We start from the raw sequence: 18,032 nt of genomic DNA on the forward strand, positions 1-18,032 counted from the left end.
AGTGCCTGGGATCATAAAGAAGCAAGCGACTCCGTTCGGGAGCTCACGCTCTACTAGAAAACTCAACAAGCAAACAAATATGTGCCAACAAACTATGTCTGCAATAAGTTGGAGACGATTAAAAGATGGAAGCACAGGAGCAGCCAGGTGGCTCAGCGGGTAGAGCATCAGCCTTGAAGTCAGGAGGACCTGCGTTCAAATCTGGCCTCAGTCACTTAACACTCCCTAGCTGTGTGACCCTAGGCAAGTCATTTAACCCCAATGGCCTCAGGGGGGAAAAAAGATGGAAGCATGTCAGTGAACAGAGGTCCTGTCCTGAAGGAACAAGCAGCTTACCCAAGTTCCCCTGCTTTTCACCCACCACCTGCTTCCATACCGTTTATATTTGGTGCCCAGCACTATCTAATGTTCTTTTTTATTCTCCCCCAGAAAGGTGGAGTTTTCAAAAAGAGTATTTCATTAATAACAAAGGGAAATAGGACACTCTCTCATATGCTCACCGACCTAGGAGCCCAAGACCCCCATCCTATAAAGTTCCTGGACTAGCAGCCACATCATGTGGCCAGCTGTTCTGAAGCATTTGGGGCAGGATTTGATGTGGTTTCCTTCTCAAGCTGTTCCCCGCCATCTCTGACGAGTATGTTTCTCCAACCAGGCCATCCCGGGTTGTCCTGATCTCTGTCTTGTCCCTGGATCCAAACAGTTGTGGAGGAGAGAGTAACTCTCCAAAACTGATGACTTTGCCCAGCCCTGCTTCACTTCAATCCAATTTACTTGCATGTCATGACATCACCTTCCTGATGTCATTGGTCCTCTTCAAGCGAAGATAAACAGCAATCTGTGAGGAGAAGTGGTTGCCCTACTGGGGACTCAAGTGGCCAGTTCCAGTTAGACAATGATGATCCTTTCTTCTTTCCCTCCTTCTTCCCATCCCGCTTTCCTTCTTCCCTTTCTTTCTTCCATCTTTACTCCCTTCCTTCCTCCCTTTTTTCCTCTTTTCCTTTCTCTCTTCCTTACTCCCTTCTTTTCTTCCTTCCCTTCCTTCCCCCTTCCTCCCTCCCTTCCTTCCTTCTATAATCTCTCTTTAATTTTTCTCCTTCCTTCCTTCTCTAGTTTCCTCTCCTTCCTCCTCTTCCTCACTCCATATAGACAATCATATCCTTACTTATGGATGCTCTGCTCAAAAGAATATATATTTTGATTGCTCTAACTTCACAAGTTATCTTGGGGTTTGTGGGCTGGGTTTCTTTTTTTAGGACCATGACTTTAATCCAAATCCAAATCACTCTGACTCTTGTTTCTTTTAAATTTAAATTATCAATTCAAATCAGAAGGCCATTTTTCTTCCACTCCCTTCTTAACTTGTAGATGAACTTCTTTTTTGGTGTTTCTCTGGGGGGGAAATATTTCTTCTTCTCTTTAATATCTTAGGAGGCAACTAACTTTTGTACTTAGTGGGAGAATCCAGCAAGGGAGAAGGCAAGAGTCTTGCCTGTCACCTCTTGTACGCTCTTAGTGGAGTTCATCTACAAGTTAAGAAGTGAATGGAAGTATTTCAAAGTCCGACTCTTTTTATGCAGCAAAATAACTGTTTGGACATGTATACTTATATTGTATTTAATTTATACTTTAACATATTTAACATGTATTGGTCAAACTGCCACCTGGAGGAAGGCAGGAAAAAGTTGGAACAAAAGGATTTGCAACTGTCAATGCTGAAAAATTACCTATACATATATCTCGTAAATAAAAAGCTATAAAAAAAAAAAAAAAGGAGTGGAAGAAACAATTCTTCTTTCTTTAAAAGAAACAATTCTTACACAGAATTGGAAGCTGAAACTGCAATTGGAACCATTGAAAACAGCAAAAAGTGAATTAATTTGGATAATAATACATCTAGGGAATTCTGTCACAACACAGACCACCAGGGTTAAAAGAGCAATATACAAAAATGGCAGCTAGCAAAGGGAGGTTTTTAAACAAAAGAAAGAAGTAAAAAGAGAATTTCTAAAGTGCCTACTAAGTGCCAGGCTCTGTAGGAAGCACCAGGCTCCTAGTCCAGACAAAAGTGAAATATTTAATGGGAATAAAAGTAAAGGGCAAAGCCTAAGGGTCACAGAACTCTGAAGATAATGACAGTTCAGGATAAAGCAACTGACATAGAAGACTGATCTGGAAGTTCAGAGATTAGATTAATTGGAATCCCAGAGAATAAACATAAGAGGCACAAATGACCCTGCATGAAAATAAATCACTGGGGGAAAAAATTTCCCAGAATAGAAGGAATTACTCCAAAGGGGATGAGGTTGGGAGGAGGGGGGAAGAATCCATAGATCCACCACCAGGACAAAACTCCAGTCTCCAGACACATAATTATCATATCAAAAGATAAAGACAAAGGCATTCTTTAAGATTCTTAAAGAACCAGGAACATTTAAAAAAATAAAAGAAAGAATGTACTCTAAAGTATGCATTAGAAGCTGCCACCACTCAAGTCCAACTTGAATGTCTCCTCAGGGTGCAGTGTTGACCCTGGGTTCTCAGACCCCTAACATTAAGCTATAGCAGGACCCCATGAGCAGGAAAGCTATTGAAGGAGTCCCAGGGATCGACAATATATCTGTCACTAGAGAACTAGCCTCTAGGGTCATGAGTATTTTGGACTTAGCAGCTCTCTTAAATTGCCAACAAGGGATAAATGGGCTCAAGCTTAGAGAGTCTCTGAGGCAAAGGGGCAGTTCTCAGCTTCCCAAAGTCCTTTGGCTTGAGTTCTTAAGATGTTTCCCTTAGGTGTGGTCTAAGCTTTGTTTTTCATTTGTTTTTCTGCTGAGTTTTTTGTAGAGACTTAAATTGCATCCAGTCTCTCCTAGGCTTCTGATGCAGACCCTGCCATCAGCTATTCCAGGGATACAGGAATGCTTCTAGGATATTTATGGAAAAGTTAAAATCCTCTGGACTTTTTGAACTTCACAAGGTCCTCCCTTCAACATATATATGTATATATAAAAGTATAAGAGTAAGGATGAGGAAACTGAAGCACTCTCCTCTTCCTCCTCCTCCTCCCCCTCAATCCTAACCTTCCAGGGATTTCTTCTAGGAAACTGACTCAAATTCTCTCCCTTAACTCCTCAGTTAAACCATCAATTTCAACTAGTTGGGGGGTTTAAAACCAAGTCCTTCAGCCAATCCCAATAGATTTCCTATTATTCCTAGGGAGATATGACTAGACCTTGTTCACATCCAGATCTCAATCTTCTTGACTAATTCCTGGATCCGTGTGTTCTCACCTTGTGACAATATCTTGGCACTTATTTTGAAGTGATCAAAGAAGAGATAGCATGCTGATCAGGGTGAATGGGATGCTATAGAGAGAGGGAAGAGGGTCTCAATTCTTATTTATTTCTGCTTTCTCTACCAAGGTTAATAATCTTTGGACTGGAAAGAACAAGGCATAATGGTTGATGAATTGATATGCAATATAAGTTTAAAAAACAAGTAATAAATTTATTAATTATTTATTAGCATATGTAATATTATGTATGTAATGTGTAATTGTAAGCCTGTATGTAATATGTAATAATATGTAATATTAATGTGTACTATTATGTAATATGTAATATTACATGTAATATATATAATATATATTATAAGGAACAGTAATCGGTACTATGTGGTTCATCCAGAAAGGAGAGAGGAGAAAACAGAATATAATATATAATATAATAATAAAATAAAATATTAATAATATGTATAATATGCAATAATAACATAATTAATATTAATAAAATTAATAAGTTTGGATGATAAATCCAAATAAATTTGATCCCGTGTAAGATACTAGTACCTTTTATCTATGGAGCACTTTTGTGCCAGAAAGGTGAGGGGGGAGGCATTTTTGTGAAAACAAAGCATTTAAATCAACTAGTAAAGAAGGTAAGATATGTCCAAGAGAAAAATTTTGATGCCAAAAAATAGGAAAATAACTTTGTCTTAAAAAAAAATTGCTAGAATATGTGTTGGGGCAGCTAGGTAGAACAGTTGCTAAAACACTGGGTTTGGAATCAAGAAAACTTATTTTCATGAGTTTAAATCTGGTCTTAAGACATCTACTAGTTGTATAACACTGGGCAAGTCCCTTAACATTGTTTGCCTCAGTTCCTCATTTGTAAAATAAGCCAGAGAAGGAAATGTCAAACCCCTTTTTTTGACAAGAAAACCCACAAAAATGTGAAGAGTTTGATCAATGAAATAGACAAAGTACTTTTTTTTAAAATAGGAAAGATATGAGTATTAATAAACAGTTCCAAAGAAACAAAGGGAGACACAAAGGATTACACTGAAAATCTAAAAGTTTAGAGCTTTGTGGTATACAAAGTTGCTACAAGACCCAAATTTTATTAAAGGAGAACTCATAGAACAGTGTTTGACACATAGTAGGTGCTTGAATAAAATGCTGATTGATTGGAGGCTGCAGTATAACTTTTAAAAGATTTTCATAGAGAAAAATTGTTATTGTCATCTTTTAAGTGAAAGGTAACTGAGATCCTAAAGACTCTGACTGAAGTTCTTAAATGACATAGGAAATAGAGAAGAGAACTGAATTTGATGAATGACAGGAAAACTCAGAGAGGAGTGAAAAGCAATTTTGTTTCAGTTGTCTGAAGAGAAAGTGTAGCAGAGTTAATGGCCCCGTTTCCTGTGGCTAAGGGCAGAGAGAAGGTCTAGCAATCGCCTTTCAATGCCACCTAGAGTTTAAGAGATGAAGTCTCTCAGAAGTTTTGCAGCCCTTCTCTGCCTCCTCTTGTCTGAGAGGAAAAGGCAGAAAAGGGAAAAACAGGTCCTGCAGCTGCTTTGCTCTATGAGGACAGATAGTAGGACTATTTTACATCATTCAGACAGTCAGTCTGAGTTATTTGCTATGAACTCTGTTTTCACTGGACACTGCAGCATCCTGATAAGGGGAGACACTATTGGGCTGTCTTAAATACTCAAAAAGGGATAATGTGGTGAGGTGCAGTTTTCTGGTTTGCCAGAAATGAAATGGACTGCCTCAAAAGGTAGTAAGCTCCCCCATCATGACAAGTCTTCTAGCAAAGATGACCATTTTGCAGGGATGATAGATGGCAAAATTTAAAGCACATCATAATATGATTCCAGTCTACCTTTCAAACTTCATTTTATATTACTATCTATATTCCACTGAAACTGACCTGCTTCTTGTTCAACATACACAATATTCTATCTCCTCCTTCCAGGCTTTTAAATACACTTCCAGACATACCTTCAGGCATGAAAAACTTTCCCTCCTCACTTCCAAATCTTAGAATCACTAGCTTCCTTCGGATCACAATTCATAGGATATATTCTCTATCTCACTCCTCACTCCCACCTCAGTTGTTTGGTCTTCATTCTCTTCTAAGATTATTTTAACATTTATTTATCTGTATTCTCTCAATAGACTGTAAGTTCCTTGAGAATTTATTTCATTTTGGTTTTACATCTCTAAGACCTAATACAATGTTTATTTAATAGATGATTGTAGCAGCCAAGATGGTGGATCAGGAAGAAATACCGTGAGAAGTGTAAACTTCTTCAAACTGATATAGAAAAATATATGAGACCAAACCCTGAAAAGGAAATCCAAAAAAAAAGTCATAATAATTTTTTTCCAGCTAAGAAAGCATAGGGAGATGCAGGGATATGTAGACACTGTGGATCTGATTAGGAAACAGAGCATTCCAGCACAAAGAGAGCAAGAAGTAATCCCAGATCCAGCACCAAGAAACCTAAACCTGTGTGGGATTCAGGAAAAAATGTCATCTGGCAACTTTATTGTTCATTCTCCAGTTCCAGGTTACAGATGAAAGGATGACTGAATAGAGGACCCAAACATAAGGTGGCATTCCATTCTTGGATAAGGAACAGTAATCGGTACTATGTGGTTCATCCAGAAAGGAGAGAGGAGAAAACAGAAGCAGTGTGGGTTTGACCCCAGGAGCACAGCAGAATCTCAGTTCCAGCTCACAGTCCAATCTGAAGCTTGCAGAGAAATAACCAGGACAGGAATTCCAGACCAAAAAGAAGCCTACAGTTCTATTACTCTGAAGCTTTCTAGCTGGCTTAAAGAGTCTAGCAATACAGCAGTCTATTGCTGCTCAGAACCAAAAGCAGTTCAGGAATTTACAGAGTTCAGTTCAGGGGGGCAGTAAACAGACTTTGTCCTAAATCAGACTATCCTGAGAGCATTGAAAGCTTCCAGGTCCCTAGCCCGAAGTGTTCCTGAGATTCTGGAAAAACATAACCTTCAATAACTCAAGAAAGCAGCAAAAAGATTAGCTGAGACCTCCCTCCAAAAGTGCACGGAACCTGGCCCTAACATCAAATCTAAAGTCAGGAAGTAAGCTGAAAGAATGAGAAGGGGAGAAGGGGAAAAAAAGAATCCCAACATAAGGTGCTATCATGATGACAGGAATATTTACTAAGAAGAGGAGCCTTCAAAATATCTACAAGCAAACTCAAAAAAAAAAAAAAAAAAAAAAAAAAACAGACTGACAACAATTTACTAGAATTCCTGGATGAAGCAAGAGTTTTAATTATTGTTTTTAAGAGTATAAAATTTTTTAATGAAATGTAATATTTAATATTTGCTAAGCCCAAAGATCCAAGTTTTGGGGACGAGAATTCCCTATTTGATAAAAATTTCTGGAATTGAAAGGCAATTTGACAGAAACTATGTACAGACCAACATCCCACCCTATGTACCAAGATGAGGTCAAAATGGGTACATAATTTAGACATAAAAGATAATATTGTAAGCAAATTAAGGAAACAAGGAAAATTATATCTGTCCAATGGTAAGGGAAAATTTTATAACCAAACAAGATATACAGGGCACTACAGTATCTAAAATGGATAATTTTGATTAAATTAAATTTTAAAGGTTTTGCACAAACAAAACCAATGCAACCAAAATTAGAAGGAAAACAGAAAAGTGGGGGAAATTTTTACAGCAAGTTTCTCTGATATTTTTCAAATATATAGGGAACTGAGTCAAATTTATAAGAATATAAGTCATTCTCCCATTGATAAGGTTATGAACAGGATGTTTTAAGAAGAAGAAATCAAAGCTATCTATATTCATATATAGATATGAATATGAGAAAAATACTCTTAAGTCACTATTAAGTAGAAAAATGCAAATTAAAATAATTATAAGGTACCATCTCATACCTATCAGATTGGTGACTATGACAGAAAAGGAAAATGACAAATGTTGGAGGAGATATGGAAAAACTGGGATACTGATGCATTGTTGATGGAATTCTGAACCAACCCAACCAACTATTCTTGAGAGTAACTTGGAGATATGCCCAAAGAGCTATGAAACTGTGAATACTCTTTGACCCAGAAATACCACTACTAGGACTATATCTCAAAGACATCAAATAAAAAGGAAAAGAACTTATATATACAAACATATTTAGCTTTTTATGGTAACAAAGAATTGGAAATTGAGGAGATGCCCATCAGATGGGGAATGGCCACATTGTGGTATATGGTTGTAATAAAATACTGCTGTGCTATAAGAAATGATGAGCAGGATGCGCTTGCGCTCTCTCTCTCTCTCTCTCTCTCTTTCTCTCTCTCTCTCTCTCTCCCCCCTCCCTCCCTCTCTCCCTCTGTCTCTCTCTCTCTCTGTCTCTGTCTCTGTCTCTCTGTCTGTCTGTCTATCTGTCTCTCTCTCTCTCTCACACACACACACACACACACACACACACACACACACACACACACACAAATTTGGGAAGACTTATATGAACTGACACAAAGTGAAGTGAGCAAGGCCAGGAAAACATTATACATTGAAACAGCAATATTGTACAATGATCAACTAGCTGTTCTAATCAAAACAATGGACTTATGATGAAAAATGCTAACCAGCTTCAGAAAAAGAACTGATGAAGTCTAAATTAATGTCAAAGCATAATGTTTTTAATATTATTTTTCTTAGGTGGTTTTTTGGTCTGTGTTTTCTTTTATGACATGGTTAATATGGTAATATGTTTTGCATGACATAACATGTAGGTTATAAATCTATATCAAATTGCTTGCCTTCTGAAGGATAGGGAGTGGAAGGAGAAAGTAATTTTGAAAATCAAATTTTAAAAAATTTCAACACATTTAAATGTGATTAAACTATTAAATGAAATAATATTATGTTGGAGGAAGATTAACTGAGGATACTGGAGGAAACTTTTGAAATTAAGTGAGTTCTAAGGAAGAAAGAATTGGAAAGGGAATTAATAGCTTGAAATATAAAACTTTGTCCATGTGACAAGCTCCTTAAAAATTAAAATAAATCAAATAAAAGCTAATAATTCTATGAGACAACAAGAAATATTAAAAGTCATTTCTGTAGTGGAAGAGGAGTGGGAAGAAAATAAAAAGAAATTTATATGATAATCTTAATGTAAATTTGAAAGGATTAGCAAGTTGTGCATAGTAGATTTTGCAGTTCCATATGCAATAATCATTTTGTTGTACTATGTTATAAAAATGTTTGTTTTATTCCATAAATCAAAAGTGAAATTTTAAAAAATAAAAAGATTGAAAAAGTGGAAAAAAATATAAGTTGCCTCACAGTGAAAGCAACTGACATGGAAAACAGATTGAGGAGGAAAATATTTAAAAATTACTTGATTACTTGCAAGCCATGAACCAAAAAAAGGACATAGATATATTTTTATATTTCAAGAAATCTTAAAGCATAGGGCAAAGAAAAAACTGTGCAAGCAACCAAAAAGAAAGAATGTAATACTGAAAGAAAATAGACAATGAAATGGAGGATTTCCAAGCATCCCTGATGAAAATACCAGAGCTCCATAGGAACTCTGAAGTTTAAACACAGGATTTAAGAGAAACATTAAAAAGTAGAAACAACTGAACAATCATCAAGGACTAAAAAAGGATAAACTGCTTACATTCAAATATAAAAAGATGATACATGCATCCATTTTAGGCCATATATTTATTAGGGATCATAAAGAGAGTCTAATTAAACAGAAAGTCTGCTAGTGGTTCCATTATGTCTTGATAAATTTAAAAGAACAATGGAAAAAAGAGAGGAAGAGAAATTCACTAAGAGGAAGAGAAAGGAAAATTGAGGGAAATTATCTATATGATCACATATACAAGTACAAGCCTATACAAAGAATGAGTAGGGGAGCAGCTAACCCTTGAAACTCATTCTTATCTGAACTAGTCAAAGAAGAGAAGAACACACATACACACACTCAGTTTGATTCTGAAAAAATTTCACTCAACAACAACAACAAAAAAAAAAAAAAGTAGAGGGAAAGGTGAATTAAATTAAATTAAATTAAGGGGGGGGGGGGAATTAAGAGAGAAATTAGTCCTAAGCAAAACAAATTCTAAATAAGGATTTACAAAAATATTTATAACTGTTTTCAAAGTGGCAATGAATAAGAATCTAAGGAGGTAGACCTATCAATTAAAGAACAGCAAAAGGAGTGGTGGTATATGAATGAGATGGAATACTGTGGAGGAGGAGGAATGGTGAAGGGCTGTGGTTTCAGAGAAGCTTGGGAAGACTTGTATGAACTGATGCAGTCACCAGAACCAGGACAGAAACAAACATATCATAGAGAGATGGACAGATATACCTAGAGATAGATTGATGCAGATATAGATAGACATATATCTAGAGATAGATAGATAAGTAGGTAGGTAGATGACAGATAGATAAGAAGGAAAAAATCCATGGAGGATACTCTAGTTCGAATATGGCTCCCCAGTTCTGTGATTCTAATCATATGTGAAATTATTCCCAGGAACTCGGAGCATGACTTTATCCATTATCTGAAACCCATATGCAGTCTCCTAAGTAATCATATAAAACATTTGTCCTCAAATTTGAGCCTCTCTTAATGATATTTTCCTAAACAAACCCTTTTTTTCTGATTGACTCTGAGGCGTGAGTTTCAAGAACAGTAATGATAATTACAGACGGAATGATGGGCCAGCGAAGAAGCTCTGGCTCATCCGTGGATCCTGGGATTTAGAGACGGATGAAGGATTTAAGGTACTCCAGCGAAAAGAGCGGTGGTTTTGGCAGCTGAGGCCATGGGTTCGAAATGCGTCTCTGCAGTTCGTCGTCTCCTATGAGCTTGGGAAAACCACTTGAAAGTCACGGACTTTAGTTACTTTAACTGTACAAGACAATGACATCACATTGGGTTAGAAGAGCGAAGGCTCCCAGAGAGCAAAGGTTATTTCAAGGCTTTTTTCTTCGCATCCCGGGCACCTGGCTCAGTCCCCGAAGTCGTCGGTGTTTAATAAACGCTTGGTTGCTTGCTTGATTGTTGGTTGGTTGGTCGGTTGAAGTTCTACTGCAAATTTCTAATTTTACGTATAAAGAGACGTAGACCCAGAAAGGCAAACCGTTTGCTCAGTCACACCTGAAGGAGAGCTGCCTCCCAATTGCGCTCCGCAACGATCCTCGCTTATGACACCATCCTTACGAAAGACCCAGGTGACGTCACAGAGGGAGATCCGTCCCCCAGGAAGCCTCTCGTCCCCTTGTCGTGCAGACGTCACCCGAGCCACGCAAAGCCCCACAGAAGCACCCAGCGGAGCTGCGCCCCGTGGGCAGAAGGCACTTCTGGAAACCAGATTTCCACAGCTTTCCAGAGCGCCTGGGCGGCCCCGCGGAGCCCCCGATGGAAAGCTGCCCTCGGAGCCCCCGTTTGTGGCTGAGATTTTTCAGGGAGAGGCTGGCGGCCACCAGAGCCGCGCTCCGGCCGGGTAGCTCGGGCTGTGGGCATCCCCTTCCACGCCCGGGAAGAGCGAGCTCGGCTGCAGGCTGAGGCCGGCGCGCGGCTCCACTGGGCCGGACGCTGCCTCCGCCAGCTGTACCGGGCCCCGTTCGCCTGCGTTCTGGAAACCCCTCGTGTGTTCCGAGGGAAATCGAATCCATGTGTCCCTGATTCATTTGCGCTGAAATCATGAGCATGTTCCGGGAGAGGCATTTGATGTCGGAGAAGCCCTTTGAGTCTCCTAATGAGACGCTCAAAGCGCTTTGCCTTGTGCTTGGAACAGAAAGTCTCCGTTTGCCAAGCCCGAACCCGGGCTCTTCTCTCATCCCTTCCATTCGTACCCACAAAGTGGGTGGTTCCCACTCCATCACACCCTGGCTGGCAAGACAGGCTATTGAAAGTGGAGACACAGACAGAGGAAGAGAGGGAGGGGGAAAGGGAGAGAGCCAGAGAGAGAGGGAGGGAGAGGGAAGAGAGACAGAGACAGAAAGAGAGAAAGGAGAGAGAGAGAGAGAGAGAGAGAGAGAGAGAGAGAGAGAGAGAGAGAGAGAGAGAGAAAGAGGAGAGACAGAGACAAAGACAGAGGAGAGACACAGAGACACAGAGACAGAGAGACAGACACAGAGACAGAGAGACAGGGACAGAGAGACAGACACACAGAGAGAGAGAGAGAGAGAGACAGAAAAGAGATGCTGAGAGAGGCGACAACCTCCAGAAGGTTGGTATTGGTCCAAAGGGATGTCAAACCTATCACAGAGAACGATGCTGAATTTGAAGTCAGAGGAGCTGGGTCCAAAATCCCTTTCTGTCATGGCCTTTGCAAGTCTCTTAACTTCTGGTCCTCAGTTTGCTTGATTTTAAATCACAGGGTGAGACCAGACGGCCTGGAAGGTGCCTTCTAGCTCTAAATTCCTGATCCCAGGTGTTATCCATTGGAGGGAGTTATGTGCTTGGGGTGAGGAAGACTTCGCTTCCAACACCACCTGTGCCACTAATGATGTGTGCTATTGGATGAATGAAACTCATCAAGCCTCAGTTTCCACAAGTGTCACATTGATTAAGCAATCAATTGACAAACATTAATTCAGTGGCAGCTGTAACAGGACTGAGTAGTCAAAGGCAAAACAAAACTTTTTCCCAGAGGGAATTTCCATTTCTCCTGGGGAACATATGGTGCTACGTATAAAAGTTTGGGGAGAGGCAGAACATACGTCCCACAGGGTGTTGATGCTCACATGAGACGAGGCTTGTGAGGGCTTTGCAAGCCCCAAAAGCATGTGAGCTCCGTGCGTGGAGCACCCAGATCCTTCCTAGCTGTGCATTGCTCTTTAAGCCAAAGTTGACACAGAACGAGGGAAAAGGATGAATCAGAAATTCTTCCTGGATTCTGGGTCACATTTTCCCAGAATCCATATGTCCATATGGACATGTACATTTCTGCAGACACACCCTGCTGAGTGAGGTCTCTGGGATTCACTAGGTTCTCTCTGGAGTAAATTAGCTCCCTGGACATTGACACAATTTGCAAGGAAGTGGGGAAAACAACTGAAAAAGTTTTACTTTCAAGTGAGAAAGACCAACTGTGTAATGGAAGGGGCCCATCCTGCCTGGAGTTCCTTGTCAAGGTTCCCATTCATAGGAAACCTATAGTTGTTGGTATTCTCACTGGAGAGGAATCAGGCTAAGGACTCGGTGTCTGGCCAGAGGTGCCTTCCCACGTGAGCAGGGAAGAATTTTCTCCTCAACTTGTTCTTTTCTAATAAATGGTGTTTTTCCTTTGGTGTGTTTTATTATTGTTTTGGTTCGTCTTTGAGCGTGTCCTGTGGGTAAGCAATTCTGGCCATCTGGAAAGGGAGACAGAAAAAAAATCAGAGAGCTAGAAAGGACAGAAAGACATGGAGACAAAGGGAGAAGGAGCAAAAAGGGATAGGAGGGGCAGACAGGAAAACTAAAGAGACAGAAAAGCAGGGTGAGAGGGAGAGAAAAGCAGGCAGGAGAGTAGAAAAGGAGAGGGAAAGAGAAAGGGAAAAGGAGAGGGAGTGGAGAAGGAGGAGGAGAAAAGAGAAAGAGACAGAGAGGGGGGAGAAAGGGGGAGACAGAGAAAGGAGAGGAGACCAGAGCCATTAGAGAGACACAGGAGGAGAGGTGGAAAAAGAGAGGAGAAGGGAGAGAGGGAGGGAGGGGGAGGAGAGAGAGACAGACAGAAACAGAGAAAAAAGAGAAAGGAGTGAGAGAGAGAAGAGAGGGAGAAAGAGGAAAGAGAGAGAGAAGAGTGGGGGAGAGGAGAAAGGAGAGTGGGGGAGAGAGGAGAGAGGAGAGAGAGGAGAGAGGAGAGAGAGGAGAGAGGAGAGAGGGAGAGGAGAGAAAGGGGGAGAGAGAGAGGAGAGAGAAGGAGAGAGAGAGAGAGAGAGAGAGAGAGAGAGAGAGAGAGAGAGAGAGAGAGAGAGAGAGAGAGAGAGAGAGAGAGAGAGAGAGAGAGAGAGAGGTCTGTTGCAGGCAGGAGAAGGCGTGACCTGAATGGAGAATGCCAGCCAACTCCCCAGACACACACAGGGCTCTCAGAACAAAGATAAGACAAAGAGTGGAGCCCAGGAGAGCCAGTCCCAGAACTGACACCGGGAGAGAGATCCTGCAAAAATAAAGCAGGGGGTGGACTCTAAAGCTCCCAAGAGCAGCCAGGCAGAAACATGAGGTGAGTGCCAGGGGTCCCCAGAGCTGCTAGGGTGGGGAGAGTAATCCCCTCTCCCCTCAGGGACAAGATCGCAGAGTGTCCAGGGCTGGCCGGAGGGGCCCCTCTGACCGGCCGTCTCCACTGTCCAGGGAGGCTCTCCCTCTCCCCACGCCGAGCGGGCTGGCCGGGCTCTCCCATGCACTGGGCTGGCTGGGCTGTCCCTCTGCTGGTTGCTGGAATGGTGCTATTGGGAAAGCTGCAACTTTCCACTGGCCACTTTTGCGGGGCTCCCTCTTGGAAGCCCCAAGCTCTGACTAAACCCACATACACACACACACACACACATACACACACACACACACACACACACACACACACACACACACACACTGCCCTTCCAGCTAACTCTGGCTGCTGCCTTTAGAAGGTGCCTTCTCCTCTCTCAGCTGGGATCTGTGCTTGCTTCCTCCTCTGAAATAAGCAGAAATTTGCCTTTCTCAGCAGTGCTGGAGTGGGGGGAGCCAGGGGAGGGGGCTGCCTGTTGCTCCGTGTGTGTGTTGGGTGTTTATTTGTTTGGAACAGAAAAGTCCATTTCCCCAGTGCCAGGCTCTTGCGGTTTCCCAATCCTTCAGAAGTTTGCCAGTTAAACCTCAATTTGAATAAATAAAACCTGTCACTATGGTACATAAAGTCCCCTATAAGTCACAGCCCAAACAACTGGAATCGGGCAAATATAGCCTGAGCCTTTTTAGCGGAAGATGCCCAGAGCACGGGGACAGGCACCGGGACCCCCAAAAAAGAGCAGAAACTTCCAGGCTGCTTTCCTGACCTTGGGCTAAAGCTAACGGCTCTGGCGGGCGCTGAGCCTTCCTCTCCCCCGAGCCGACCTGCGCTCCAGTTAGAGGCACTCCAAGAAATCTCCCAGCTCATAACTTAAGCACCCTCGGGATTTTTCTAATAAGTTTGGGGGGCTGCTTTGACAACTACCCCTAAACCCCCCAAATTTCGCAGATGGGGCAACCCCCCCCCAAACATTCCCGTCCCTCCCCTCTCCCCAGCTGATTTTCCTTTCGATTGGGAAAGGCGTTAGAGGGCAGAGGACTAGAGCTGGAATGACCTTGGTCTTGCTGGGTTCCAGTCCCATTCCCGGCACTGACCGGGATCCGAAGCAAACCCTTCTCTCAGCTTCAGCTTCCGTGTTGCTAAAAGAGCGATCAAAGAATCAGAACTAGAAGGAAGTTGTCTCTTCCCGGTTCCCTCCTCTTAGCAACTAAGAAACTGAAGACAGAGAAAGACAGTTAGGATTGTCAATTTATATCTGGAGCAGACCTGGGCCAACACCCTCATTTTACAGAAAAGGAAGCTGAGGCACAAGGGAGCATGAGTGACTGGCCCAAGGTCACAAAAACTGAGTCTTTACGACCTTCTGCTTCCCTGATAATGGCTGTAGCAATTCTCTTACCGAGGTAGGGGGTTCCAATGATAAAACTTGGGCAGATCCTTTGCAATCCATGTCATTGGGAGGTATTATCCACAAAGAGACTCTAAGGGAATTGGGAGCACGCTCAGAGCCAGGAACACCACAGTGGATACATGCAGGGTAGGTGCCATGTGCTCTCTCAATGCTTGTCTAGACCCTCTAAGATAATAAATTGTAGAGAAGTCAGCAACATGTGGTGAAGCTCCCCATCCAAATCTCTGGGACCCTCCCAGAAGCTCCCCATCCTATTCTGTGGGACTCTCCCAGAAGCTCCCATCTCAATCTATGGGACCCTCCCAGAAGCTCCCCATCTTATTCTGTGGGACTCTCTCAGAAGCTCCCCATCCTAATCTGTAGGACCCTCCCAGAAGCTCCCCATCCTAATCTGTGGGACCCTCCCAGAAGCTCCCCATCCTAATCTGTGGGACCCTCCCAGAAGCTCCCTATCCAAATTTCTGGGGCCCTTCCAGAAGCTCCCCATCCCAATCTGGGGTATATAATATTCTACAGTGCTTGGATCAGTCAATTCCTCCTTCACTGCAGCTAAGTTCAGCATGGACAGATCCATCACTTTAAAAAAAACACTTTATTGGCATTTGGACCTCCCAGGAAAATTAGTCCCTCTACCGATGCAGATCAACACTGGTTTTCAGCCTAAAGTCGCAGAGGTTGGTTCAGTTGAAAGCCATTTAGGTTTATGAGGTGCTTTCCTCACCACAGTTTACATATAGGGAAGCTAAGGCTCAGAACCTCAAACCCTAGAGCTCAGGCTGAAAGGGGCTCAAGGATTTCTGGTCTAACTTCTTTGGTTGATAGTTAAGGAAACTGAGGCATAAAGATTTTACCCAGAAATCTCAGAGGCGAAGCTAGCTTCCCAGACCCCAGTGATCCTCCCATTTTAGCTTTTTGATGCTGCCGGGCATTCTTTCTCACTGTCCCCCCATGCCTAGAATTCTCCTCATCTCTGACCACTGACTTCCTGGGCTTCCTCTAGGTCCCAACTACAGGAATCCTTCCCTGGCCCTATTAATTCCAGTGCCTTCCTTTTGTTAATTTTTTCCTCTTTATCTTGTCTATAGCTTGGCTTTTAAATATGTGTGCATATTTCTCTCCCCATGATATTAGGAGGTTTTGTATCTTTTGCCTAGAACAGTACACAGTAAGTGCATGATAAATGTTTTTTGATCGATTGGTTACCTCTGAGTTAGCCTGTTTGTGCAAGTAGCTGCGGCAAAGTCAGGATCTGAACGCAGATGTTTCTGATTCTAGGTCCAGAAATCCTGTCCCAAGTCCCAGGATGCCTCCGTGGGAGGCCACAACCCTTTAGCTGAGGGTACTAACTGGAAGAATTGTGCTCCTTAAGTTAATTTAACTTTTCTAGATTTAACCCCATTGGAATCACAAAGGGGAGCCAAAAGTCTGACCCTCTGACTTTTCTATTGGATGAATCTGTTTTAATACATAAAAATAAACAAAAGTTAAGCACCTCAAAGACAGGAACTTTTTGTTTTAGTCTTTGTACAGCAAGAGACAAGCAACATACCTTGTATGTGATAGGTGTCTAATAAGTGCTTATTGAATTGATTTGACTTGATTGGGATAAACAGTGGTCTATATATGTAATCTAAAACCAAATGAAAAGCAAAACACTTCAGACAAAACAGACGTCAGACCAAGCCAACAGTTAGATGACAGAGAGGGTGTGGCAGGTCTGGGTTCCTGGCTTCTGCACAGAGTAGGTTACCTGTGTGACAATCCAGCAGCTAGGTAGTGCACTGAATAGAGTATGATCTAGAAGGCGAGTTCAAATCCTGAACATGGTTGAAAGGTCTACTTTTTCCAAGTCATGTCATCAGGACTTTGGTTTCCCCAGCCCATCTTGGTGGGGTGCTTTACATGACCCTCTGTTTTAGCTTCTACCTGAGGTTTTTCTGGGGCCCCACCATTGCTTTAGCTTCCTCTCCAGGTTATCTTGTATCTGCTTTGGTGAGTAAGGTATGCATACAGAAGCATAGATTATCTCCTCCCGTAAGAACGGAAGCTCCTCCAGAGTAGGGTTTCATTTTTGTCTCTGAAGCCCTAGCACCCAGCACAGTGCCTGGCACATAGTAGGCCTTTAATAAATGTTTCTGGCTTAATAGTATATTATCATCCTATGTCATCATAATATCATCCTATAAAAAAATCAAACGTTGTCGGTAAGGAAACCAAGGTTAAGTGACTGAGTAAAAACTACCATAAATGTAAAAATTGTGAGTATGAGAATGAAACCCTGGTTTTTCTGTCCCTCCCCCTTATTTTGCTAATGGCTGATGTCACCTTTCTTGGGAATAAGAAGGAGGGGGATTTTGTACCTCACCTCCCCAATTCATCCCAATCGCAGAGAAATGCTCTCTTCCAAGGAAAAAGATGGTGCCCGGGGTATCAGACTGTGACCCTATCATTCTCTCCAACGACTCTGGTTGGATTTTCTCCTTGCTAATAGAGAGCAGCTGCTGGAGGCTGGATAGACAATGCCTTGACTAATAAGCTCAGACATTTGAGGACAGGGAAAGAGAAGGCTGGTGGTGAATTACTGTTGGCATTTACAATCCTCCTTTGCAGCTTAAAGCAATTTTCAAAGTGTGCACCGTGGCTTGTCTTATAGCGAAGGGGGCATCGACTTGGAACTCTTTAAACCATGACGAGGATATAGAGCCGGGGAAAACGGAATGTCATGTGAATCGATGTCTTCCCACCCACCCCACCAAAATGGGCTGGGGAAACCAAAGTCCTGATGACACGGCTTGGGAAAAGAGCAATGGAAAAAATGGACCTTTCGACCCTGTGCAATTTGGGTCACGATAGTGAGGCAAGGCTGATCCTTGAGCCAAACCAGTATGTAGGACAGACAGTGAGGAAGGATTCATCCACAAAAGGGCTCCTATTATGGGTCATCAAAGGCAATGTGGCCTTGGAGTCACGAAGACCTGAGTTCAAATTCCACCTCTACCTGATTGTGTGGTCCTGGGAAAGTTACTTACTCTGTCTCATCCTCTGTAAAATG

The 18,032-nt window shown here is 42.2% G+C and overlaps 1 protein-coding gene across 1 annotated transcript in view; it reads left to right on the plus strand.

Annotated features, from left to right (window-relative positions):
- The first annotated feature begins 11,024 nt into the window (after positions 1-11,024).
- MASP1 (MBL associated serine protease 1) overlaps positions 11,025-18,032 on the plus strand; it is a 76,434-nt gene continuing 69,426 nt past the window's right edge. Inside the window, 1 exon segment of the mRNA XM_051990469.1 lies at positions 11,025-11,235. Coding sequence (XP_051846429.1) covers positions 11,025-11,235 — 211 coding nt within the window.

Source organism: Antechinus flavipes, chromosome 3 (genome assembly GCF_016432865.1).
Source record: "Antechinus flavipes isolate AdamAnt ecotype Samford, QLD, Australia chromosome 3, AdamAnt_v2, whole genome shotgun sequence".
NCBI lineage: Eukaryota > Metazoa > Chordata > Mammalia > Dasyuromorphia > Dasyuridae > Antechinus > Antechinus flavipes.